General features: G+C 57.0%; 1 protein-coding gene across 3 annotated transcripts in view; it reads right to left on the bottom strand.

Annotated features, from left to right (window-relative positions):
* Positions 1–27,697, bottom strand: part of AGRN (agrin) — a 122,889-nt gene that overhangs the window by 31,645 nt on the left and 63,547 nt on the right. For all 3 annotated transcript variants that reach the window (XR_013639414.1, XM_078869771.1, XM_078869772.1), the window contains exon 3: positions 3,863–3,910. Coding sequence is in view for 2 of the 3 variants with exons in the window: in XM_078869771.1 (XP_078725897.1) it covers positions 3,863–3,910 (48 nt within the window). In the remaining variant the exon portion in view is untranslated. The remainder of the gene's footprint in view (positions 1–3,862; positions 3,911–27,697) is intronic.

Here is a 27,697-nt window from a genome sequence, read left to right as displayed (position 1 = left end):
TCGACCACCAGCGCAACTCCCACTAATGTGATCATGCCGGGGAAGAACAGCGATCCGATATCCGACGCCCACCCACAAGTCTGTAGATTTGCGGTGCAATTTTGTAAGGTCCCGGTGGTGGGGGAAACCCTCGGTCCAAACAACATCATCCGGGGGCAATGGGGAGCGCGATCCTGCGATAGTTGCGGAGCCTCATAGGTTGAGGGAAGTAGCCCAACCTCTGTGAGGTCAAGTTTATTTTGTTTAACCGAATGAGAACTACAGATAATTTTCGTAAGCGACCGGGGCATTAGTCTGTCCGGTGATGTTTGCCCCGTTTAGTTTTAATTGCGGTGGAGGCCGATGTCCCCTCTGCCGAGGAAGTGTGAAGAGTGATCCGGAGCAAGAGAGCCGGTAAATCACGAGGCAGAGATGACCCCCAGAGCAAGTCAGTAGATAAGGGAGGCGACAGTGTGCAGGCTGCCTTGCGTGCCGTTATCGTACCTGTTTGTACCACAACACGAATGTAACAACGACTGGGAAATATCCCTCCTCAGCGTGAGGGCAGAAAGGTCCTGGCACGGATTATCCAACATCGCCATGCCAGGCAGCACACGGAGAAGCTTGAGGAGCCCCGATGTGGTTTCAGGCCAGGGCGGTGCTGTACGAATGCCGTAATCTCTGTCCATCTCCTACAGCGGAGCTGCGGGCAATTCCAATTGGGCCTCCATCTACAATTAGCACGGTTGGCTACGGACGGTGCGAAAGAAGTTCAACCTCCAGACATACAAATGCACAGTTACACACAAAGACACGCGTACCGATGCACACATCGTCCCTTTTCCTAGGCTCGTATAACTATTATAACTATAACGGTGATGATTGTTGCTGGCCGCTATATGTCTTAGGGATATTTGGGCTGAGTTTAAACAAACACAGACACAAAAACAAAGGTCGCCCATATAGCCTGAAACAGATTGATGGGGCAAGTGCTGTTAGCGAGCACCTACGGAAGCCGGCATGGCACACTAGGGGGTGGGTGGCCAACACCACGCCCGGCCGCCTTTGCCTCCCCAGTGGCGATGCTTACACACCGCACTTGGTACTCATTTGAGGCTGAGTCGACCTAGGAAAGGCCCAAGACCGGTTCAGATAATCGCCACTGGTGTTGGCCGTGAGCGGGAATCGAACCCGTCTCACGGGCTTCGTAGTGGGGTGTGCTAACCACTGGGGCACCGCTCCCCAACATGCACAGGAGCGCACGGCGCAGACGCACGGAGAGGGCTGGTCGCCAGCTCTCGGCGTGGAAGGCAAATGAAAGGGGCCTCGTTTGAAGTGCAGCCACAGGGAACAAAGTGTTTCTCTAATGCGAGTCGCATGGCGCACACACCTGCGGTGCCAGCGCGCCCACGTGCGCCCGCTACCTCAGAGGCAGGAGGCGTGGGGGCGGGGAGGCGGTACGAGCCAGACCGCGACGACCAACCCCCCCCCCCCCTGCCGCCGTCCCGCACCTTGCCCTCTGACCCAAAGCGCACTCTGACCGCGGACGACGCTGCCAGCGAGCGCTCTCTCGACCTATCTTCGTTTCTCCCCCCTAGGTCGACTCGGCCTTAAGTGGGAACTTTGTTCGGCATGCGAACCTCGGCCGGGGCGTGCACTCCGGCCACAACGCCTCCCTCGTGTGCCGCGCCGGCCTTAATAGGCGCTCCCCAACAGCGCTCGCCCCCATCGGTCTATTCTGGCCGGATGCGCCGGCGTCCCAGCAATCCGGGCTCAATTCCTGGCCACGCCACGTCAGAGTCAATTAGTGCCCGAGCCTCCCCTAGGTCGGCTCAGTGGAAATGTTTGGCTTTACGCAACGAGGCACGGTGAATGTGGAACCCGAGCGCCACCCTCGGTGATCGCGCCCTTCAAACAAATCGCTCGGTTGTTGGCCCTGAGCCAGCGGTGGAAATTCCACATTCCTATGGCAAGGTCGAGATGACGAACCAACAGCTGTGGACTTGGTGCCTATGAGGTGGCACTCCTTTAACCGACCCTCAGTGACGATGCGCACGACGAGTGTCAATTCTCGTGCGTCGTGCCCAGGCCCCGCCGGCCAATGTGGGGGGGGGGGGGGGGGTTTCTCCTGAAAGAGTCCCGGGAGACTCGGCAAGGCTCTGGCGAATGGCGGACAACTTCAGCGTGCTATTACATCGTCCGGCCCGCGAGCTGGAGTCGAACTCGCAACCCCTGCGCTCGCGAGCCGGGTGAAGCCGCTCGCAGCTGCGCTTTACAAAAAAAAAGTGGACACGTGAAAACAAATTTCTGAAAAATACCGAAGATGAGCAAAGATGAAAAGAAGCCATCCTGCAAGAACCAAAACATTCCACTACCCAGCGCCCCCCCCGCATCCCCCCCTCCCTGCAACCCCCCAGGGCAGCAGTGCCCTCTGTTCCTGAGCCAGAGACATAGGAGAGGGGATTAAAATCACGTGACCATGCCCATCCCCCTCCACAACTCCACACACTCCGCCCCCCCTCCGCCCCCCGAACCCCCCTCGACAAAATAAAACCCCCCACAGAATTGGATTTACGACGGAAAACATTGCGAAGCGTCTAGCAGTGGTGGTGCGGTGGGGGTGAGGGTCTGGTTGAGATAAGGGGCTGTGGATAAGATATGGAACTCGCGCGGGAGTGGGGGGGTCAGGTTAGAGTTGAGATTTAGAGTTCGAGCTGGGGTTAGGGTTAAGGGGGGGGGTAAGGGATAGAGCTGGCGTTAGGCTTCGAGCTGGGGTTGGGTAGGGTTAGAGTTGGGGTTAGGTGTAGAGTTGAGTTTAGGACTGAGTTTAGAACTGGAGCTGAGGTTCGAGATGAGGTTCAGAGGAAGGCTGATGCTGCTGCCTTCCTGCACCATACCGATGTCTGCCTCTCTGGCAACAGAAACTAAACCCTGGTGCTCTTGTCCCTGACCACCACGGTGATCTTCCTGTAGAGTCGCTCAAGCAGCAGCAGCAGCAGCAGAGAGCGAGCCAGCGTGCTCCCGCCTGTAGCTGGCTCAAGGCTCCAGGGTGGAGCAAACTGCTACCCACGGTGGGTGGGAGCTGCAGGATAGGGTTGGCGGGGCACGGTAGGGTGAAGGGTCAGTGGTGGGGTGAGGGGGGCGGGTGAGGGTTTTCAACGGGGGAGTTGGATGTGCAATCCGTGAGTGATTGAGTGAGTGGTGCTGACTCGATCTGGGTACAGATCGTCTCGTACCAGAGATGATTTTTCGCGACAAAATCCAAAACACATTTCCTCTGTTGACCGCTGTCGCCCCCCCCCACCCACACCTCCGCCCCCCCCCCCCAACTGAACTTTTTCACTCCATCACCCCCCCCCCCCGGCACACACGTGCGGCAATGATATTAGGGACGCTCGATTACACGAACGATGAGACGCGAGCGATCAGCCCCCGGGGGCCTCGCCCCGCGGGCAAAATAACAGGAAGCTAATCCCGAGAGGTGGACACGGAGACCCCAGCGCCGGCCCACAGATTGCAAACTCGACTCTCAATTTCGTACGGAATTCGAAAAGCAACTGGCAAAACATTCGAGCTGTGCGTTGAGCGCAGCCGTACCCCTAACTCTAACAACCACAGCCAACCAGTCACTCGCCCTACGTGAGTGAGTGAGTGAGTTGGTTGGTGAGTGGGTTGATGAATGAGTGGCTGAGTGATTTAATAATCGGTTGGGTGAGTGAATGCGTTGCTTGTTGGGTTGATTGTTGAGTGGGTGGCTCTCTGTGTGCGAGCGCGCATAACCGTGTGACGGCCGCGCCAGGTGAGTGTAGGTAAGTGTGGTGGGTGAGTGTGGGTGAGTGAGTGTGGGTGAGTGAGTGAGTGAGTGTGGGTGAGTGCAGCTCACCTTCCACGACGCTGGGAGGGGTTTGAGGCAGATCCATTACGGGTTTATCTGCAACAACAACAGCAGCAGCAGCAGCGGTCAGTGAGCATCGCAGGTACGGCAGGGCACACGGGTCGAGCGTTCTTTCATTGAAATCCTTCACCTGGGCAATCGCCTCTCGAGATGAAACGTCTCGTGCGAGATGGGACCTCTCGTGTGAGATGGGACGTCTCAATCTAGATTTGAAGTTTTCGTGACTGCAGGGATCCATACTCATTTGTTCTTTCGGTAAAGTCACGTAGGTAGAAAATAAAATACATTAAATCACGACGTTTCGATTACAACACAAGCAATCGTCATCAGGTGGGAAAACCACAGCAAGAAAATGTTCTCCCACTTCAGCAAAACATTTTCTTGCTGTGGTTTTCCCCCATGATGATGATTGCTTGTGTTGCAATCGAAACGTCGTGATTTAATTTATTTTATTTTCTACCTACGTGACTTTACCGAAAGAACCAAAGAGTATGGGACGTCTTGTTTGCAAGGGTGTCCCGGTGTCGTACACAGCAAACCCATAATGACACGTGTGTATGTTCACACTCTCATACAAATATATGAAAGATCCCTCGTTTTGTCTCAACAGACAATTGGGGCAAGTGCTGTTCGCGAGCGCCTATGAAGAAGGCCAACCCGGCACCCGAGGGGGTGGGTGGCGAACCCCACACCAGGCCGCCTTTGCCTGCCCAGTGCTGGTGTTTGCTCACTGCGCAAAGTAGTCATTTGAGGCTGAGTCGACTTTAGGGAAACCCAGGACAGGTTCACATATTCGCCACTGGTATTATGTGGCGTACACTACTGGTTCGTGTAGAATGTTCTCCATCTCTAACGGCTGCAGCGTGTGTTGTGTGCGAGTGAGTTTTAAACGCAGTGCAGATGTCAATAAGCCAAAACTAACATGGCACATTACAGCGCGGGCAGCGAGCGGTGGGTGGGTGAGCGGCAGGATACACGGGGCGTGCGTGGATGAGCATTGGAGTGGGTGAGTGGGTGAATGGGTGACCAGTGGAGTGGGTGAGTGGGTGAGCAGTGGAGTGAGTGAATGGTTGCATGGGTGAGCAGTGGAGTGGGTGAGTGGATGAGCAGTGGAGTGGGTGAGTGGGTGAGCAGTGGAGTGGGTGAGTGGGTGAGTGACACGGTGGCCCGTGAGTGAGTGAGGTTTTGGTGATTTCTCTTTTTCGGAAAAAGCGAGTTTTCAAACACGAATGTTCAAATCAATCGGGTGGTCGGGTGGCCTCAGAGCGCCGAGTTGGTATCAAAACATGCCAAGCTGTGTAAACAGGCACTGCCTCAATATGTACATATCTATTCAGCGCGGTTTATCTGGAAATATCAAAAACATACCAATTTTCGTGATGTTAAGGCGGGGGGTGGGGGGGGTGAAGGTGCCATTGCCCCCTGCTTGGACCAACCCCTGATGAGTCAACACCCCACCAGCTCCCCGATGTGCTGAACGATGGTGAACAAACAATGCAACACCGGCTAAGGGGTAAGAAGTACGGAACGACGCAGCCACGACATGGGACTCACGGCGGCGGTCGTGTCACCGGGTTCAGAGGAAGTAGCCGCATCCCGACCCCCCCCGGTGTTCAGATCGAACCCCCGGTCGGGCGTTGCTGACCGCCACCGTGAGACGCGGGGCATTTAATGGCATCGCCGCTACGAGTGCGCAGATATCAGATCGCGTCCGTGCAACAAATTCGAGAGCGGGAACACAAACAGGAAGCATTTACGGAGCTCACGTGCGACGGGAGCAACGCGTGTGCGCGTTTTCCGCGACTCGTTGGAAAGGAACGACGTGCGTCTTGCTCGTAAACACACAGCAAACACGCGCGCTCCACACACACAACACGCACACCACGCACACCACGCACACCACACACAACACGCACACCACGCACACCACGCACACCACGCACACCACACACAACACGCACACCACGCACACCACGCACACCACACACAACACGCACACCACGCACACCACGCACACCACGCACACCACACACACCACGCACACCACGCACACCACGCACACCACACACAACACGCACACCACACACCACGCACACCACGCACACCACGCACACCACACACAACACGCACACCACACACAACACGCGCTCCACACACACAACACGCACACCACGCACACCACGCACACCACGCACACCACGCACACCACGCACACCACACACAACACGCGCTCCACACACACAACACGCACACCACGCACACCACGCACACCACACACAACACGCGCTCCACACACACACCACGCACACCACGCACAACACACACACAACACGCGCTCCACACACAACACGCGCGCTCCACACACAACACACGCGCACCACGCACACCACGCACACCACGCACACCACGCACACCACACACAACACGCGCTCCACACACAACACGCGCGCTCCACACACAACACACGCGCACCACGCACAACACGTGCACGCTTGCGCACGTCCTGAAACAAGACAACGCCCCGTGAGGGATGAGCCAAAACACTCACGAGTAGGAGCCACCTGAGGAGGAGTCTTGAGACTCTCAGCGAGGCCTCGCAGGGTAAACAACGAATACCCATTACTGATTCGCGTTGGCATACAAGAGGTTGTGGGTTCAGTCCCGACCCTGGCGCTTGCTGTATAGTTGGAGCTTGCGGTGTCTCTCTCGCCGTGGTCACGTGGACTTTTCTCCAGGTCCTCCGTTGTTCTTCCCCTCCACATTTAGAAACATAGGTTTAGAGTATTTGGCTTCTATAAATTTGCACATGATGGTAAGCCACTAAGTTGAGCTATCATTTGTGGCCAAATGATAGCTCAGTGGACCTCACCTGGTGAAATGAAAATAGTTTAATTGAGCTTCAGATTCACAAAATGTCTAAGTCAGGAAACATTTCTATGTATGTGTGTGTCCGTGTGCCTGTGTGTGCGTCTGATTACGCGTTTATCTTTACGTCTGTCTGTCTGTACATCTGTCTTCGTCCTTCCTTTTTGCTTATCTGTCCATCTGCCCGTGTGGATGCCTGTCCCATGAATCAGCGACTGGCACAGCGAGCGAGAGAGAGAGCGGAGACGCCACGGTCACCGTGCCCTGGGCCTTGGACGCGGTGACCCACCGGAGCGGGTCACGGGGTTCGTTCGGCAACGAGCCGCGACGTGGGACATTTCGCTCCTCCGTCAAACCGCTCCTCTTCTCCAGAGTCTCACTTCCTCCCGACCCGCACGCCCGAGGCACCACGCGTACCTTTAACCCGCGCCAAGCACCGCTTTCATTTGCCAGATCCCAACGGCATGCCTCGCCGAGTCATGGCGAGGTGGGTGGTGGTCGTGGTGGAGGTGGTGGTGGGGGGCGAGTCGGGATGAGGCTGGAGGGGAGGGCAGTGCGATGGGAAGTGCGGCACGGAGACAGACGGAGCCTGGGAGGAGATGGATGGGCGAGGTACCTCAAGCTACGGGGATGACGCCCACGCAACGATCCGCTTGCCGCTGTAATCAAGTTGCAACTCACGCTGGCCTACAGGCGCAGCAGGTGTAAGGGGCGGTGGCGTGCGTGGCGTGGTTGGCATCATGGGCCCTCGTCTAAGGAATGAAACGGACCCCCCCCCCCCCAAGCCTCCCACCCCCACCCCCAACACTCTTTGTAGCGCGGTGCCTGGGCTCCTCCGGCCCATGGGCCCCCGGTGCAGTTGCACCGCCTGCGCGCTCGATCGTCTTAGTGATGCGGCGGTCGTGGCCGGGGTGGCGGGGGAGAGGTGGCTAGGTCTGGAGCCGCCCGCCGGCGTGGCTGCCGCTGGGCGCGAGGTTGTGGCCCTGCAGCGCCAACGCGACGGACGAGGCGATGAGTTCCTGGCCCGGGGTGAGGGCCGCTACCACCTCCTGGCGGGGGGGGAGGAGCCAATGCTGGCCGATCGTGGCCAATGGAATATGATGGCTGGGAGGTGAATGGCACGCGAGCCCATTAATTGGCAAAATAAGACGCGTCGCAGCTGCGCTTTGGCCTACATTGTTGAGGCGGGGGGGGGGCAGGGGGAGATGCGCGGCACTACGTAAATGGTTGTGATTGTGTCGCTTTTGTTTATCGTTCGTGCAACTTCACGGCAAATTTAACCGCGTTACAGCCACGTCGTAGATATGGCACGAAGCTACGAATACGGCTCCTAACAACAGCAATTACCGATTGCAATCGCGTTCCAAACAGCGGCCACTGAAGCCAAACTCGCGTTACCGTCTCACAAACCCCACTCCCAACCCGACAACAACAAGCCCCCACACCTTGCCCCGGCACGGGCGACCTGCCAGGAACCCTCCTCGCGAGCTACCGCTCGCATCAAGGATGACAGTCGCAAGGAACGAGCTCGCGTATCCGGTATCGTTGATACCGGTATCGGCCAGACTCGCCGTTGAAACGTGGAACATTCATTGGCCGTAAGTTCCCACGGCGGTTCCATGCGGCCGTCCAGGCCCCATGGACCCTCCAAATCCACGCAAGAATACGCAAACTCCTAATACTCAAACTCCTAATACCCAAACTCCTAATACCCAAACTCCTAATACTCAAACTCCTAATACTCAAACTCCTAATACTCAAACTCCTAATACCCAAACTCCTAATACCCAAACTCCTAATACCCAAACTCCTAATACCCAAACTCCTAATACCCAAACTCCTAATACCCAAACTCCTAATACCCAAACTCCTAATACCCAAACTCCTAATACCCAAACTCCTAATACCCAAAATCCAAATACCAAAAATCCAAATAGACAGCAGCAGGCATCAGGGTGGGGATCGATCCCACGACCTCCTGTAGACCAGGCGAGGAAGTTAACGTCTCGCCTGATCCTGGCCAGCGTGCTCCGATGGGTGATCCACCGCCTGTCACGTGGCGACGTGGTGGACAGCAGAGGGCAGTGCAGTAACATCAATTGTTAGACCGTACTTCTGTGCTCCGCACTTGCTCCCCTTAAACAACAAACATTTTTTTTGGTACCATAGATCACAGCAGGCTTCCGTTTTGGGGTGGGGTGGTTCTTCCACCTCGTTATGAAGCCAGCGACCTGGGTTTGATTCGCAGCGACGGCTAGCAGTGGCAAGTGATATCTAATCTGCTCATGGACCTCCGTCCCCACCAAAACTCCACTGACCAGTGCGATTGACAGTAAGAAGAGTCAGGGGCAGGCCCTAATCCAGCAATAAAGTGGCATACGTGGCGCACTGCGCGTGTGTATGTTTGTACTGCATACTCTACATACTTGTGTGGAGCGGTAGTCTAAGTGGTTAGCCCGATGAAAACGGCGACCCGAGTTCGATTCCCGCTCACGGCCAACATCAGGGACGAATATCTGAACTGGTCCTGGGCCTACCCGAGGCCGACTGGGCCGTAAATGAGTACCTGGTGCGGTTTGTAAACATCGCCACTCGCAACCACCGGGCGTGGTGCTGGCCACCCTCCACTCCTTGTGCACCATGCCAGCCTTCAAAGGTGCTCACGAACAGCACTTTGCCCAAAGAGTTTGTTAAGGCTGTGCGGGGGATATTTGTATCAAGAACATGCACATTCACTGCGAAAACAAAACTGTCAATTCCAAAAGAAGAAATCACATGGCCAACGTTTCGGGTAACGGCCCTTCTTTGTAGCACGTAAAAAAGGGCCATCGCCCCCAAAGTATTTTTGTTGCGCTGTTGCATCGGTGCCATCGCCCAGCATCGCCAAATCACGGGGCAGCATCAGACGGGAGCCGCCGGAGCGGCGAGCTACCCGGGCGGGCACCGCGCCGCCCTGGCCGCGCGGCCCGCGAGCGGCCGCGACCGGGCGCCGGGCGGCGGAGTGGCGGGAGGCGAGGGGGTGCGGGGGAACCGGCCGCCTTACACTGCGTGAACATGATCACGGCGAAGCACAGCGTGGCGGCCGCCAGGCCGACGAGCAGCGCGTTGCAGCAGCTGAGAAGGCAGCGCCACCCGCGCCGCCTCCCGCCGGGCGGAGGCCTCCACGGCGCGGCCGGCGTCTTTGTCGTCGTCGTCGTCATCATCGTCATCGCGTCTGCCTGGCCCCCCGCCCACATCCCCGGGGCGCCCGGCCAGCCGACCCCCCGGCCCCCCCGGACCGCCCGTTTGCCCGCCACCTTGGCCGATCCCCGAGCGGCCATGCCCACGTCTGGCTCCCTGCGCAGATGGAAACACGGCCGTGTCCTCCTGGCCGAGTCTCGATGCTGCCTTTGGCCGTCTTTGGTTGTCTCCGGCTGTCTCTGCTGCCTCTTGCTGTCTCTGTTGTCTCGAAGGCGTCTGCTGTCTCGACGTTGTCTCTGGCCGGTGAACTCGGAGCAGGGCGAGGTTCCTGTGCCCGGGCCGCGTTCCCGAGCCAGTGGATGCGTGGACACGCGGCGTAGGCCTGGCGGTGTCACTTCACGGCCTCGAAGCGACCGGGGCGTCACGGAGTCACGTGCTTGCGCAGTGACACGCACGGTGACGCACAATCGCGCGCGCGGTGACGCGAGCGGGCGAAACGTGACAGGTGCGCACGCTGACGCAGACGCACACAGTCTCACGGAACGACCCAGGTGTTCACGCACGCGCGGTGACACTCGCAAAGCGTAACTGGCGCGTCTGGGCCTTCGAGCGATTTCACATCCCCCGGCTTAAACCCGCCACGCGTCTTCGTGGAGTCTCCCTTCAGAAGGAGACGATGACATCAGCGACGGAGCAGAGCGCAGCTCTTAATTCCCCACGCTCCCCCCGTGTCCTCTTCAATCTCGTTACCGCCGCTCTCTCCCTCCCCTCCGTCGCGCCCCTCTGGCTAATCGCGTTATGGCCCAGGCTGCGCCCGGTCCCCTCCGCCGTCCACGCCCGCCGCCACCGCCGCTGCTGCTGACACCGCGACCTCGGGGCAGGGTTCGGATCGCGACACGGCCACCACCGTGTCGCCGACGCTGCGCCGCGGCCTTCCCAAGCTGCGGCTGCTGTTCCCCCGTGGGCTCGAATCGACGCGATCCCCACGTCTTCTTGAGTCGCAGGACTACGAGCGACGAAGGCCACGGCTCGGGTTAGAAGACTCGGGCTGGGCAGGACGCGTGGGCGCGGGGTCGACGAGTTTGAACGGCGCGGCAGGAATTCCCGAGTTCGAGTTTAGAAGCGTGGCGGAGTTTTCATGAAGGGGTCACGGCCCGCAACGGAGTCTAGCGCAACCTTCGGCTCGCTCCGCCTTGACCCCGCCAGGCCTCCCACGTGGACCCAGCGATCTCTGACACCATCGACGCCAACGTCACGGTCGCCGTCGCCGCCGCGGTGCTCTCCGAGACGCGCGAGACGCGGCGAGTTTCAAACCTCGCGGTGCCAAAAAGACGCGGCCGACGACGTCACCGGCGACAGCGGCGCCCAGACGGAACGGGCCCCCCTCCCCCTCTTCGCGAAGTAGAGGAGAGGAAAAAAAAATTACAAAAACAAAAACTCCCCGAGAAATTTAAACGAAACTAAAATCGCACCGAACAAACCCACGGACGGCTCAGCGGGCTCGAGACGCAGCCTCCGGTCGTGGCACGTCGAGCGGCGAGTGCAGGAGGTGGCGGCCGGCCGGGAGAGGCCGCCGCTCACAAGGGGGGTCCCTGGGGGCCCCGCGCGGCGTGGGGGGAGGGGAGCCGGGTTGAGAGGGGGGGGGGTGCCTCGTTTGGCTTAACGAGGGGCCCCGGGTGGAGCGGAGCCGCTCGCGCAGCCGCGGCGACGGCGACGGACACGCGGCCCCACGTGTCGTCGCGACGACCGTCGACGCTCGCCCACGGCACCGTTGCGCCACTCCGAACCGCGGCACGCCACGCCGTGCCACGCCGTGCCACGCCACGTTAAAGCACGTGCCATCAATCCCACACACCGCGTCGCTCTCGGGCATCACACCCCATCGGTCTGAACCTTCACCAGAATCTCTGCTGCCTAGCGGGGGGAAGGGGGGGGGCAGGAGCTGGACCCCGTCGACAGAATACAAAACTCTAAACAAGCATCAGCATCGTCGTGGAGAATCTAAGTAACAAAATGAATAAGCAGGCAAACGCCTCCTCATTTTACACCTCCCAGTAGCCACACACTCACACCCACACAAACCCACAAACCCTCACAACCCACACCGCCACACCGCCACACCCCCACACACCCTCACACACCCACACACTCACACCCCCACACACCCGCTTTCTTTTGGGGGTGTTAAATTTCAGCAACGTCGGTTCAAAACAAGGGACATTCTGGACCGGTTTCGACATTCAGTGCCTCATCGGCAGAGTCCGGCTCGCTTGAACCATCGCTGGTGATCTGCCACGTCTGTATGGGCGAGGGCCCACTTGAAAGAAGAGGTTCTCAGTTTGGGGATGTTTAGCATCGGTCGATCGCATGTCTCCCCTCCCTGTGGGAGGCTTCCTCCGGGGATACGAGCTGTAAGTGGGCAGTGTGGCAGGATGTAAGGGGAGGAAGACGGGGTGGAGTGCTTGTTGATCTTTCTGGGGAAATTGCGAAGAGACGGCAGCGAGTGTGTGGTGGTGGTGGTGGTGGTGTGTGGGGTTCGGCTCTCAACGCGAGCAGATACAATAATGCCACCAACGTGGTTATCGAATAAAAGCATCGAATGGCTCTCCTGGAGGCTCCTCTGCAGACCCCGACTGATGACGGACCATCAGACAAAACGGTGGAAATACAGACGGAGAGATGCGTTGAATAAATAATCAAAGTCAAATTGATTGAGGAATCATTGGTGTTCATCTGTTCACAGCCACGAGTCAGTGATGGAGATTCCACATTCCCATGGCAGAGCGAGTAACTCCGCTGAACAACCTTGGAGGGAGGGGCTACTCGCCCCTCTCCCCAAACCCAACCCACGATGTTTAATTGCGCGGAATAAAAGGACCCCGTGGTGAGTGGAAGCAATTAAAGCTGCGCGGTTTCTCTGCTCCGTGTTTGTGTTTGGGAGTTTGCACGAATCGGGAGCCCGGGGAGGAAACGCAGCTCGCCCGCAGAGGGAGAGCCGAGTCTGAGTCTGTCCTTCAGCTGGGCCATGTGGTCGTGAGGCTCCGTGCCGTTGGAAGTTTAAACAAGAACACACGCTCGCGTACACACTCCCAGACACGTGCAAACATGAAACCTCTACCAAAGCTACCACGAAAAAACATCTCTGGCTGATCCATTTAAAGATAAAAAAAATAACAAAAATAATAATGGTGCACTTTATTTACCCAGAAAAGCCTCACTGAGTGAGACGACTCTTTTTCAGGTGGGCCCTGCCAATCCTTGGGATGTTTGGCCACGCCGATGTTAACGGAGAAAACCAAACACACATACAATGGGTGACACTCAAAACCTCCGCACAGATAGATTAAATAATTCACCGATGTACTGCCATCGCCTGGCCACCTGGGAGTTCGGACGCCTGTTTAGCTTTCGAGATCTGGGTGATTATCTGCAAGGCGGAGGAGGCGAGCAGAGCGAGAGGCAGGGACACTGTTCCGGTGGGAGATGAGTTTACTTCTCTCCCCGGCCCCAGTCGATTGCTGAAGTGAATTCAGTTCTTAAAGTGGAGTTTACTAAATCGGGCACTAAGCCCTACAAGCTGGCCAACCAGACACGAACCCGAGCAAGCTAGCCAATCAGACACTGGCCCTAATCTCAACCCATAACAATCTGGCCAATCAGACACTAATCCTAACCCATAACAATCTAGCCAATCAGACACTTGCCATAATCCTAACAAGCTAGCCATACGCACAATCACCCTAACAAAGTAGCGAACCAGACCCAAGCACTCACCCGAACAAAACAGCCATCCACACCCCAGGGCTCATCATAAACCACGACCCCCAACCCGAGCCCTCCACGTCGCTCCCACTCCACTCTCGGCCTTTCACCCGTGATGCTCACCGAGCGGCGCGGCATGATTCGATTTGAACGAATCCGCTCCTTAATTACGATCGCCATTCTCTCTGCGGAGGGGGCCGTGAGCACGGCGGTGGCGGTGGGGGGGGGTGAGAGAGAGATGGAGAGGCAAGGCAGTGCGAGGATCACAGCTGTTGGGTTCTGAACAAATCACAGTAATGGCCTCTGTCCCTCTCCGGGCAGGGGGAGCAGCAGCAGCAGGAGGAGGAGGAATGCGCCACTCGGAGTCACCCCGTGTGGCTGTCACGCGCCGCGCGCCCTCGGGACCGCGCGCTAATGCATTTAGGCATTCCGCGAGCGCCGCTTTCTCTCTCTCTCTCTCTGTGTAACTATCACTGTGTCTTTGTCTCTCTCTGTGTCTCTCTGTGTGTCTTTGTCTCTCTGTGTGTGTCTCTCTGTGTGTTTCTGTCTCTCTGTGTGTCTCTGTCTCTCTGTGGGTCTCTCTCTCTCTCTCTGTGTCTCTGTGGGTCTCTCTCTCTGTCTCTCTCTGTGTGTCTCTGTCTCTCAGTGTGTCTCTCAGTGTGTCTCTGTCTCTCCGTGTATCTGTCTATCGTGCAACTGTCCCTCTGTGCAGCTGTGTATCTCTCTTCATCACGTGTGTCTCTCTGTGTGTCTTTGTCTCTCTGTGTGTCTCCCCAAGTCTCTGTCTATTGTGTATCTCTCTTCCTCACGTGTGTCTCTCTGTCATCTCTGCCTCCTTCCATCTCCGTGTCTCTGCGTCTCTCCACACATACTCAATGTCTCTCGGTACATATCTGCGTTGCTCAGTGCCAGTATCTTTCCACGCGTCTCTCTCTGGTGATCTCGTTCATTCCGTCTCTCCATTTGTGTGCACGCCTCGATCAATATCTGTCTCTCTCCATGTCACCAGAGGCCACACCTCCCATCATCATCATCGTCGTTGCCCTCCGTGTATCACCAGGCGAGGTTGGTAAACTGCGCAACACGTGAGAGTCACGCTACACTTGTTAAGTGTCCATCACTGAAACAACAGCGCCGATCGCCGTGTCACCGCGTGCGTGTGTGCCTCACACGTGTGTGCGTGTGTGTGTCACACGTGTGTGCGTGTGTGCCTCACACGTGTGTGCGTGTGTGTGTCACACGTGTGTGCGTGCCTCACACGTGTGTGCGTGTGTGCGTCACACGTGTGTGCGTCACACGTGTGTGCTCACAGCCAACACGGCCAACGACAGTGACGGTTATCCGAACCGGTCAAAGGCCTCTGCTAGGTCGACTCAGCCTCAAATGAGTACTTGGTGCGATGTATAAACATCGCCACTGGGGGACAAAGGCGGGCGGGCGTGGTGCTGGCCACCCACCACCTCGTGTGCCGTGCCGGCCTTCATAGCTGCTACTCGCTCACATATAGCACTTGCCCCAGAAGTCTGCCACAGGCTATACGGGGGATCTTTGTATTTGTGCTCACAAACACAGAGCGCCCCGTGTGCGTTCCGTCCCGTGGCCACAGGCCGTGACGTCTGCGAGTTCCGAGGCCTCCCGATCGCCACGGTTCACTCGCACGCGTGAACGAGACCACGCCTCGTCACCCCGACAGTCCGACTCCTCCACCGGCTCCCAATCCAATCCCCGATCAATGTCGCGATCGCACCACACGCCATGGACTCTCCCCTGCCTACCTCTCCCCTCTCATCTCACTCCACTCCCCTCCACGCACTTTCCTGCCTCTCCCCTCTCATCTCACTCTACTCCACGCACGCTACCTATCCCCTCTCATCTCACTCCATTCCTCTCCACGCACTCTCCTACCTCTCACCTCACTCCACTCCCCTCCACGCACTCTCCTGCCTCTCCCCTCTCATCTCACTCCACTCCCCTCCACGCACTCTCCTGCCTCTCCCCTCTCATCTCATTCCATTCCTCTCCACGCACTCTCCTACCTCTTCCCTCTCATCTTACTCCTCTCCACGCACTCTCCTACCTCCCCCCACTCATCTCGTACCTCTCCCTCTACTTTTACTCCACTCCACACATTCTCCACTCACCCCCGGCCATAGAAACGTGACATTTCCACGACTGGCTCAGGGATGTAAACAGTAGATACGCACCAATACCACAACGCTCACTTGAGCCAGGACATCACTTTGGCTGAATTAAATACTCAATGAATCTTCACAATTCAGGGCCACGTTACGATTTAGCATTTCAACTTTTTGTTCGTAATTTTTTTTGCTCAGTTTTATTTGCTTCTTCTCGTCTGCACCGTCGGCTCAAAAATGCCCTGACAGAGGCGCGTGCCACGAGTCGGCAGCCACACAGAGAGCACGCGGCACAGCCGTCTGTTGCCGAGCTGAGACAGCAGCAACAGCAGCGGCCTTGCGTGTTGCTGCTGCTGCTGCGACCGCTCCGCTCGGTTTTTTTTGGAGCGTTCCGCGTTATTTTGAATAACCGCTCATGGGCAGCTGTCCACGGCGCGTCCGTCATCGAGTGGCGGTCATGAGGGCGCGAGAACTTGACGCCTTGACGGTTTTGGCTCTGGCTGACGAAAGGGTGGCGGTTTAAAAAAAAAAGTCTTCAAGGTTAAGGCGAAGAAAGCGCGGCTTACGCGAGTCTTGCGCGCGCGTCTATGTTTAAGCCACGTGTCTGTGTGCCGCACGTCTCCCTCTGCGCTTTCGAGCGAGGAGATTCTCATGGCTGGAATCGCAATTCCATTCAGAGAACCGAATACGATCCCACCCATCCCAGGATCATGACATCATGGAGGAGGTCGCCAGGCTGTGCGGAGTCTCGGTGTGGTGATTCACGCAGGAAGTGAGGACCCGTGTCGGGCTGGCCGGCCTAGTGGGACCACGATTGGCTGATGTGCCTCTGTAATACATTTCATTGGAGATGCAACTCGAAACCGTGACATCAAGGCCCCATGGACCCTCCCTTCTTGCCTACACGCCACTCTGGAATCGGGCCGGCGATACCATCACGAACCCTCGGCACCTGCTTGTTCTTCAGGCATTCAGAGTCCCGGTCCTTTTAGTGGAGATCATTCAGGGTCGTGGCGATGGTGGGCAGACACAGGTAAAGATACGAAGCCAAAATCCAGAGCTATTCCCTGTTCATGTTGGGGTGCAACAGGGATGTGCTTTGGCCCTTATGCTGGGATTTAGAGGCGCAATTTCCATTTCGTACAATTCATCCTGAGTCTAAGCAGCCTGGCTTTGGGGAGCTCACAGATCCTTGTGAGATCTGGACACAGTCCCATCAGTGAGCCCCTCCGGCAGGAGAGGCTGCATTGGCTGAGTCACGGAGCCCGCTTGCCCAGCCGCCGCATGCCAAAGCAGCTTTTGTTTGGCCAGACTTAGGGGGCTAAAGTGGCGGGGCACGGGCTAGAGAAGAGGCAGAGCTGATGCGGTACAGGAAGATGTCGAGCTCAGTGGACTTGCTGATGACTGGTACCAGCGATGTCAACATCGGCCTCTGTGGAGGAGGTTCGTGAAGGACGCCACAACTGAGAGGTTGAAGGCAGCCGCTCTGTAGCAACAATAGAGGGTGGAGGAGCGTCGCTCACAACAACGAGCGGAGCGCCGGACGGCTAAAACGCAGCAACCAGTGTGGCCAAATAACCCTCGTGACGCACAGGACGTGGGAAGATCCTCATCCAGCAGTGCAATGTACATGTGTGTATGCGAATATAATGTGTGTATATCTGTGTGTCTGTGCACACTTTTCAATCTCCGACCTCCTCCCAACCCCTGACCTTGGACCCCGCGCTCGCTCTCCCCAGTCCCTCTGCTCCCAGCCCCCTGACTCGTGGTCCCCGGACTCCGCACCGCTCAGTCCCCTCGACCCCCTCTCAGCTGCGGCCTCCATCGCTCATCACGGCGTCACCCGCCCTGCCGCCACTTTGAAGTTGAGTGTGTGGGTGGGTGGGTGTATGGGTGGGTGGGTGGTTGGGTGAGTGTATGGGTGGGTGGGTGGTTGGGTGAGTGGTTGGGTGCGTGAGTGTATGGGTGGGTGAGTGTATGGGTGTGTGGGTGGGTGGATGGGTGCGTGAGTGTATGGGTGAGTTGGTGGGTGGTTGGGTGTCTGAGTGTGTGGGTGGGTGGATGGGTGGGTGGGTGGATGGGTGGGTGGGTGGATGGGTGGGTGAGTGTATGGGTGGGTTGGTGGGTGGATGGGTGTCTGAGTGTATGGGTGAGTGGATGGGTGCGTGGCTGAGTGGGTGATTGCATTGGTTGATGGTTGGATTGGTGTGCAAGATAGTGTTTGGGTGAGTGTGTGGATGCGCATACGTGTGCGAGTGTATGTGTGTGAGTGTATGTGTAAGTCAGCGCATGTGCATGTCTTTGTGTTTGAGTAAGTGGCGAGTGTTCGTGTGGATTGGTGCATTCGGGCGTGGTGCTGGCCACCCACCCCCTCGTGTGCCGTGCCGGCCTTCATAGGTGCTGCTCGCTAACAGCACTTGCCCCTACAGTCTGTTCAGGCTATAAGGGGGGATATTTATCTTTGTGTAGGTGAACATGTGTGTGTGTGGGTGGATGGGGTCAGACTTTGATTCCCTGCCAAATGACTCGGCTATACTAACGCGCGCACACCAACACGTGCACACGCATGAAAGCCGGCATGAGCTGTAATAACACATGGTAGGTATGACTGCCCGTGTATGTCTCTGTGTGTATGTATGTCCGTGTGGGAATGTAGCGGTTCGCGCGCAGCGCTACGAACCCGGCGAGTTCGACTCTTGTGCACGGCCAAGACCAATGACGATTATCTGAACCGGTCCTGGGCCTCACCTAGGTCTACTCAGCCTCAAATGAGTACCTATTGCAGTGTGGACTTCGCCACTGGGGTGCTGGCCACCCACCTCCTCTTGCGCCGTTCCGGCCTTTATAGTTGCTCGCGAACAGCACTTGCCCCAACAGTCTGTTAAAGCCTATTCGGGTGATCTTTGTATTTGTGTATGTTTGGTGGAGAGAGGTGGCACAGTGTTCAACCCCCTGCACTGCGAACTCGGTCACCTGAGTTCGATTCCCAGGCTCGGCTAGCCTCAGTGGCGAGCGATACGAGTTCTGCTGCATGGCAAGACATTCATCCAGCAGTGGATTGACGAAGGGTTTTCGGCGATTATTCTCGGATACCAGGGTACCCACAATTCTGCGTGCACGCACCCATTCAATCACGAACGGCCCAGATGATTGGTTTCATGGGGTGCTGACCTAAAATGAGCATTCCTGGAAGACTCTGGCATAGCCATCAACCCCCGCATCGAAACGTCGTCAGGCCGATGCGTACATCTCCTCCACGAATGTCAAATCAAAGACACAGGCCACGTGAGTGCGATCGTGGGCCCGTAGCCCAGACTATGGCGATAAAATAAACCCACTGCGGCCTGAGATCCGTCGACAGAGGAGGAGGAGGAGGAGTCCACCCACTCTGCTGAAGCCCTCTCGTCGTGGCCAAACATTGGCAACTGACTCCAGGACACGTTTCCATCATACGCAACAAGGATAGCATGTTTTTTTTTTATTCTCAATCTAAAGTATTGTCTTTTAAAAAATAAATGTATCCCTCCCACACAGTTGGGGGGTGGGGGGGGGGAATAATAAGAGTGAGGGGCGTTGGCACGAGCCCCTGCTGGACCCGGCTGACCACGTGGGGCCCGGGCGAACCGCGCCGCCACCCACGAGCCCACGGCGGGGAGTGCGCGCACGCGTGCGTGTGTGTGCCTGCGTGTGTGTGTCCGTGTGTGTGCCTGCGTGTGTGTGCCTGCGTGTGTGTGTGTGTCCGTGTGTGTGCCTGCGTGTGTGCCTGCGTGTGTGCCTGCGTGTGTGGGGAGCGGTAGTGTAGCGGTTAGCGCGCTGCACTACGAACCTGGCGACCCGGGTTCGATTCCCGCTCACGGCAAACACCAGTGACGATTATCTGAACCGATCCTGGGCCTCCCCTAGGTCGGCTCAGCCTCAAATGAGTACCTGGTGCGATATGTAAATATCGCCACTAGGGAGACAAAGGCGGTCGGGTGTGGCGCTGGCCACCCACCCCCTCGTGTATCCTTCTGGCCTTCATAGGTGCTCGCTAACAGCACTTGCCCCTACAGTCTGTTAAGGCTATATGGGGTGTCTGTGTCGTGTCTGTGTCGTGTCTGTGTCGCGTCTGTGTCTGTGTCTAGGTGCTCGCTTACAACACTTGCCAAGCAAAGTCCGCAACGTTTGTCGTTGTGGGGTGTGGAGGTGTGTGCACGAATGCGTCTTTGTTGACGGGATGTATTATGGAGAGCGGTGGCGCAGTGGTTAGCACACTGCTGTACGAACACGGCAACCTGAGTTTGACATCCGGCCCCGACTAACATCGGCACAGTATAGCCAGTGATATCTGAACCGGTCCTGGACCTCCCTGAGGTTCACTCAGCCTTAAATCAGCACCTAGTGCGGTGTGTAAACTTAGACCCTGGAGAGACAAACAGGGCCTGGCGCGATCACTTGCCACACCACCCCATCATGCCGCTGCTCACGGACAACATGTTCCCCAGCAGTCTACACGGCTGCAGTGTTGACGTGCCGTGCTGTCACAGAGCCCATCGCGATGTCACCACGTCTCGCTGCAGCATCAATCCCTGCCACCTGAACACTGGTGGCAGTTCCTGTACGGGCGGCAAATGCACGCAGCCGGTGGCGCTCGCTGGTGGCTACGTTGCTACTGCTGCCTGTGATCCAGTACTGTGGAGGCAGCAGCGTGGGTTGGTGGATCACACACAGATGGGCGGCGAAACTCCCATTACCCAGGTTCGCCGCAGGATGCGGTACGTGCAGCGGAGTGTGGGATAAACTCCGCGTGGGGTTTCTCCGGGTGCTCTGCTTCCCACCACACGTATCGACACTCATTAATTGGCTGAAAACATCCGACTATATTTTCACGATGCAGCTGAGTCTGCTGCATAAAGAAACTGGCCATTGTGATGAAGCGCGCTTCGTTGGAGGTAAACACACTTCCAGACCACTTGCCTCCAGGTCTTCTCCAGGCGCTGGACTGATGGTGCTGCATTGCCCTCTAGTGGACGATCAAAGAGACCGCTCTCGGTCTCATGTTCTCTACAGTCCCACTGATCTGTCCCACTGATCTCCTGTCCCACTGATCTTCTGTCCCACCGATCTCCCGTCCTTCTCCGCGTGTAATGATCCACACCACGCAACCCACGCGTCGATTCATTGCCACGATTCTGAAGGCGCAGGGCGGTTGTCATGGAGGGGGGGGGGGGTCCCCTCGGGTCCACATGAGAAGCGCCGCCAGGGTGGCCACTGGGACGAGTGGCACGAGACACGTGACGGCGGCAGGCGCTCGAGATGCCGGGATATTGAAGCGGGCGCCACCCTTAGCACCGATCGTGTGCGCTGTGCCATCTGGCCTGTTGTTGGGCTGGCGACGTACGGTGCGAAAGAAGTTCAACGTGCGTTCGTGCTGCAATGCCGTCATGTCGGTGCTGCCACTCACGTGTACTCGTTTGTACTGCCTGAGCTGTCTAAAGTGTCCTCTGTCTCGTGTGTACTGCGCGTACTCTGTGATTGTTACTGTCCGCTTTGTGCTACATTCATTGCCTCTTTCCCTCCCAACAACGCAGCCTGAAGTCAAATATCCCCAGTGTAACACGCAGGAGGCTTTCGCGACCAATATTATCCATAAGAGGTTTTTGGGTTAGATCGCGTAGATATAAATCATCGTGTCGTTAAACCCGCCACCACCCTACACAGCCGATTAGTAAGGGGTGTGTCACGTCAACAGAACGTGCCAATTCGTTACTAGTTCAGCACACCGGATGTGTGTTGGAGAGTAAAACCACAACTTTTACAATTCGAGTACGACGTTTTAAATATTCCCAAATGCTGAAATCCACATTCGTCCAGAAGGAGCCGATTCTGCAGCACGATTCCACATGCAGTAACGCTGACGTGTACTGGAGGTCTAAGACTCGATTATAATCGCTACGAGCCCGGCACCGCCCCCATCCTTCCCGAGTCTTGGGCAGCAGTGGTCACGTGCTGCTCCCTCGTGGACAGAGCGAGAACGTCAACGACACGACGCTCATTTCTGGCTCAAAGGAGTCACACTGAGGCTCATCACCTCCCACATTCCATACGAGTCCATCCATAGTGGCCAATTAATTGGGAGTCACAAGCCATCTGCAGCACCCTGTCGCATGGCAAAAGGCAATTGCGTGCAATATCCACGGATCTAAATAAACAAGAATCGCTGCTCACGACCCGCCCTGAGTCCACGCGTGATTCGTGAGCGTGCCATCGCCATCGACGACCACACGAATCGCGAGATGCCGAGCTGAACTGAACGCATATATTCAACGAGTACTCTCGCTACGGCTCGTCCGCTCAACAACACGCGCCTCGGATCGCGCGCGCGAGGTCGACGATTGACGTTGGTGAACGGAGGTCACTCACGGGTTCACGCCACACACACAGAGTGTAGGGTGGGGTGGCACGTGCCCCCCCCCCCCCAATCATCCGATCGAAATCCCTAATTTCGATCGGATCATTGGGGTTTATTAGTAATAAATCGGCATTTTGCGACCCCCGCTGCCACTGTGTAGCATATTATTACGTGCCAGGGACTCTGTGAGATGATAGGACAATAGTCTGAGTCCATAATTGTTAATAATTAACAGCAAAGCGGTTATAAGTGACTCAGAATTGTGCGCAGTTGCGTAAACAGTCCACGACTTTCCTGAAGGCATTCACCTTCAGCGAGCTCGATGCCGATCACACAACACGGTTCGAATTCGACCCTCGATCGATGGCTGCGCCATCGCCGCACACGCGTCGAATAAAAAGCAAGGGACAAGTCCTTACTCACTAACAACTCCTTACTCACTAACAACTCCTTACTTACTAACAACTCCTCTATCATTTTTACTTGCTGGAGGGGTTGCCCCCCTCCCTGAAAATCCTGGCTCCACCATTGATCACGCCTGCATCCACAAGTGGCTGCTAACATTCACGATCAGCCAGCCAGCGAGCAAATCGGTTTGGCCTCACACAGTTACGAAATGGTCGCCGACGTGTTCAGATTCTATCGCGATCGCGATTCTCTCGGCATGGCGGGGATCACGGGGATCACGGGGATCACGGGGATCACGGGGATCACGGGGATCACGGGGATCACGGCTGCAGTCCGCAGCTTGGTCCGACGCAGGAGGTCGCGGCGGTGATGCGGTCGGACTGCGGCGCCTTCCCGCTGCGTTCACGGGGCTGGGGCGGCGAGAGAGGAGGGAGCGAGGGGAGGGGGCGAGGGAAGGGGGTGTCCGCCCTCCTCTTACAAGACGGAGCGATGTCAAGCATGGTCGCTGTCATTCTTGGGTCGCTTGAAAACGCAGCGACCGGTCGGGTCGGGCACGGATCGAACGCGAGGCGGTGGCGCCGTGGGCCTGCGGCAGCGCGTTCGCCACCTGTCTGCAGAGGGTCACGGTTCCAATCCAGAGGGCCGCCCTGGCCAATGCTGTGGGTGCAATGACCACGATAATAATACGCGGCCCGCTTTGCTCAAAGTGGATGTTCGAGATCTCTTGAAGGCACTCGCAAGAGGAGGCCATCTGTGTGCCGGCGTCAGGGCCCACATTTGCCAAATTCAAAAAATTACACCGCAGATGACCCACTCGGGGGTCACACACACACACCCCCCCAGCAATCACCGTCCTATCGTGGCGGCAGCAGACTCACGCCCCAGCCCACTGTCGAGTTCTCGACTGGTTAAACGAAATAAACTTGAAACCTGAAGCGGCGCTGTGCTAAACAGTCACAACCCACAGATAACAATAAGAACTGTAATAATATAATTAAACATTTAAGGGACGCGCTATCGTGCCGGGACATCTCCAAGCGGCCCCGATGTCACGAGAGCAACACTTGAGCGTAACTCTCAAATCTCTTTCGTCTTCTTCTTCTCTTTAACTCAGCGTCAATCTCACGTGCGGGTCGGGGGGCTGGGGGCTCGCGGGGAGAGCCGGCTACAAGATAAGAGCCTCCGCGTCGATCGTCTCCTCGCTCTGTAATCGCCGCATCGGAGCGGGAGCAGAGCGAAACGCGTGGCTGAGCTTCCGGAATGGAGCCCCATCCGTGGCTGAACGCTTTCACCGCCGTGTGCTCCATCTCAGACACGGAGGTGGTGGTGGAGGTGGTGGTGGGGGTGGTGGTGGGGGTGGTGCCGAGCCGCCACTGGCTCGTACCCGGGCTCGAATCCGGGTTCTTCAACCACTGCCCATGGTGATTAAAGCCGGGTTCTCTAGTGCGGCGAGCTGATCGTCTCACTCCGGAAAGCGTTGACTGCTCAAGAACGCCGTGCTATTTTAAAAAATCTCGTTTTCATTTTAGTTTCAGTACCCCCCCCCCCGCACGGGGGAAAACGCGAAGGGTTGGGCTTGATTGACGTGAGACGAACGCCACTTTGCAGGGCGTACAAAAAATGTGTCCCTACTGCAGATGGAGATATCTGTTGAAGTGGGCCTAGGATGTCGTTCTGCAAGGTCATGTTCCAGACAAGGCAATGCACTGCTCACTCTGAGTATTCCAAATGTAAATTCCTTCATCTCATATTTTAAAAAAACACGACCCAACATCGCAATTACAAAAAACAACCAGAAACGAATTCTTCGCTTTCCTGCTGCCCGCCAGTCCTGACGAACGGAGTGTTCCATCTCGAGGAATTCTGCAGCTAAAGGTATATTGTTCAAAATAAAAACAAATATATACACGTAGAAAATAACAATCGAAGTTTTAAATGAATCAGAATCTTTATTTAGACTGGAGGAATCCCTTGAGCTATAAAGCTCTTCATCACAAATGTCCGGTAGGGGCAGGTGGGTGGGCGACTTACAGAGGAGACCCACGCGTGTCCGGAGCGCGCGGCGAGAGGGCGACATTCACCACCACCACCTCTACCACCACCACCACCTCTACCACCACCTCTACCACCACCTCTATCACCTCCGCCACTACCACTACTATCACCACCACTATCACCTCCGCCACCACTACTATCACCACCACTACCACTACTATCACCACCACTATCATCGCCACCGCTACCACCTCCGCCGCCACCACCACTATCACCGCCACCACTACCACCTCCGCCACCACCACTATCACCACCACTATCACCACCACTACCACCACAACTCCTACCACTACCACCGCGAGAGGCAGATGCACCCCGAACACGGCACACAGCCGTGAAAACAGCGCTTCATAGCTAATCGGATTCTTCCAGAATAAATCAAGATCCTCATTCTGACTTATCTCGAGGCCCAGCGACGTTGACGTCAGTGGAGCTGCGATGCACGCGTCGCGCAGCTCGGCGATCTCGGCGTAAAGAAACATCAGCTGCCCCCGAATAATTGCTTCCCCTGGAATAAATGTCCGCTGGAATATTTGTACACCCCCGGGGAAGTGAATGTTAGTTCCCACCAGTGCACATCTGCTCTGCTTTGTGCTAAATGCCATTAATGAGCGGCTGGGAGGCCACGAATCGATGACGAATAAATCCTCCGCCTCGGTGAACAGCGACGGAAGGGCCAGAGATCTCCACTCCAGGAGCAGCGTGGGAACGATTTCCTGCTTTTGATAATACAAAGTTAAAGTCAAGAGTTAATGACTAACCCTCCGACATCCATCGCTTCCTTCCTCATGCCAGATGCCTTAGCTGTCCCACAGTCGACGCTTGACTGCTTCTCCAAGGTATGCTCCTACAGCCGCATCTCCACCACCACCACCACCACGTGGCTTGAGATTCTCTCTCCTCCATGATCACCAACCTCTGGGTACGGCTGCTGTGCCCTTCTCGGCGACATGCGCTCCCTCCACGCTGTCACGTGTCCCGCCCATCACAGCCTCCTCTTCTGCGATGCTCTTCAGCCGCGAACCTCCAAGTCGCTTGCTCTCACACAAGCCGAGTTCAAATGTTTTGACCATACTTCACCACGCTGGTCAGTGCGGGTTCGTGGATGGGAGGACCCAGAAGCAACTCAGATATCGCTGGCCCGGGGATTGAACTCGGGTAGCCGGTTTCATCGCCCGGTGCTTTAACCACCGCCCCAATACTTCCCATGTTGCTAAACTCTCAACAAAGGTAGAAGCGCAGCCCTGGCGTCGATCGCTCCCGCTGCTGCCGGCGAAAGCGCCTCCACGAGAGGGAGCCCCGGTCTCTCTAGACTGCTCGAGACTGCTCGTGCGGGTATTTGCTGGTCAGCTGTCGTGGGGGTACCCCCACATTCTACCCAGCTACACGCGACCTGCCGATCGACTAACTCTGGTGGCACCCATCGACACCGCCGAGTGAACAGAGGCCGCGTAAGGAGATCGAATCGTCGAAGTGTGCTGGCCGTGACCCCACCGTGGCACGCTCACACTCGTCTCTGGCTCAAGCCAGTGAGCCAACTCACACTTGTCTATGGCTCAAGCCAGTGAGCCGACTCACACTCGGCTCTGGCTCAAGCCAGTGAGCCAACTCACACTCGTCTCTGGCTCAAGCCAGTGAGCCAACTCACACTTGTCTCTGGCTCAAGCCAGTGAGCCAACTCACACTTGTCTATGGCTCAAGCCAGTGAGCCAACTCACACTTGTCTATGGCTCAAGCCAGTGAGCCGACTCACACTCGGCTCTGGCTCAAGCCAGTGAGCCAACTCACACTTGTCTCTGGCTCAAGCCAGTGAGCCAACTCACACTTGTCTATGGCTCAAGCCAGTGAGCCGACTCACGCTCGGCTCTGGCTCAAGCCAGTGAGCCGGCTCAAAGTCGTGCTGAACTCGATCCGGCTCGGAGGCCGTGGTCCCCAGGTAGGTCACGATTTCATTGCCCCCAGCCTGAGCCTGAGCCGAGCCACGTTCTGCTCCGCTCACTGAACGTTGAAAGCCGAACCATCAAAGTCTCTCGCGGCCGGGTACCGCGTGTGTGGCGCGGACGACGAGGAGGGGGGAGGAGGAGAGGTATGTGCGATGTTTTTGATGCACGGCCCATGCGGCGGCTATCACTGTTTAAATCTACACTCAAGCCCGACCTGTTCCACCAAAGCTCAAAGATACATCTCAAATGTCTTCTCAGCTCAGCGTGCGCGTCACAAGTGTGGGTGGGAAGCGGCGGCGTAGTGGTTGGGGCACTGCGCTACGAAGCGCAGCGACATCGGTGGCGAGCGAGCGTTGTCTGAGACCAGTCCTGGGTCCCACCATCGGCACTGGGCGTTAAGCGAGTCACAGCGTCGCACGGCTGGCTGTGACGACGTCGCGCACACGGCCCCCTCCTACAGGCGTGCTGTGCCAGCCTTCATAGGTGTTCGCTCGCAGCGTCCCTTGCCCCAAACAGTCCGCACGCGACACGGGGAATCTTTGGTGTTGCTGAGTGCGTGGGGAGCAGAGAGCCGAGTTCGATTCCCGCTCATGGCCACCAACACCAGTGACCAATATCTAAACCTGTGCTGGGCCTTCCCCTAGGTCGACTCAGCCTCAAATGAGTGCCTGGTGCGGAGTGTAAACATCGCCACGAGGGAGACAAAGGCGGCTGTACGTGGTTCTGGCCACCCACCCCCTCGTGTGCGTGCCGGCCTTCATTATTGCTCGTCAACAGCACTTGCCCCAACAGTCTATTAAAAAATACATGGGAGATATTTGTCTTTGTGTATCCATGCAAACGTGGGTCTGTCCCGTGACCTTCTGCCAGCGAGATTTCGACACTTCACGTGGCCTCAAAGGTGCACCTAGCCTGGCACAAGCGCCGTGGAGACTTCACCGCACCTCCGATCAGCACTGTTCGCAACGCACGGTGCGAAAGAAGTTCAGCATACAGTACAGTGTTGTCTCTGCTGCGTAGCCCCGGCAGTGGCACCGGGGCGCTGCGATCGACAGAGACGCTCGGCGTGGTGGGGCCAGGCGAG

The sequence above is a fragment of the Lampetra fluviatilis genome, chromosome 28 (genome assembly GCF_964198595.1).
Source record: "Lampetra fluviatilis chromosome 28, kcLamFluv1.1, whole genome shotgun sequence".
NCBI classification, from domain to species: domain Eukaryota; kingdom Metazoa; phylum Chordata; class Hyperoartia; order Petromyzontiformes; family Petromyzontidae; genus Lampetra; species Lampetra fluviatilis.
This window is presented reverse-complemented; position numbering and strand designations above follow the sequence as displayed.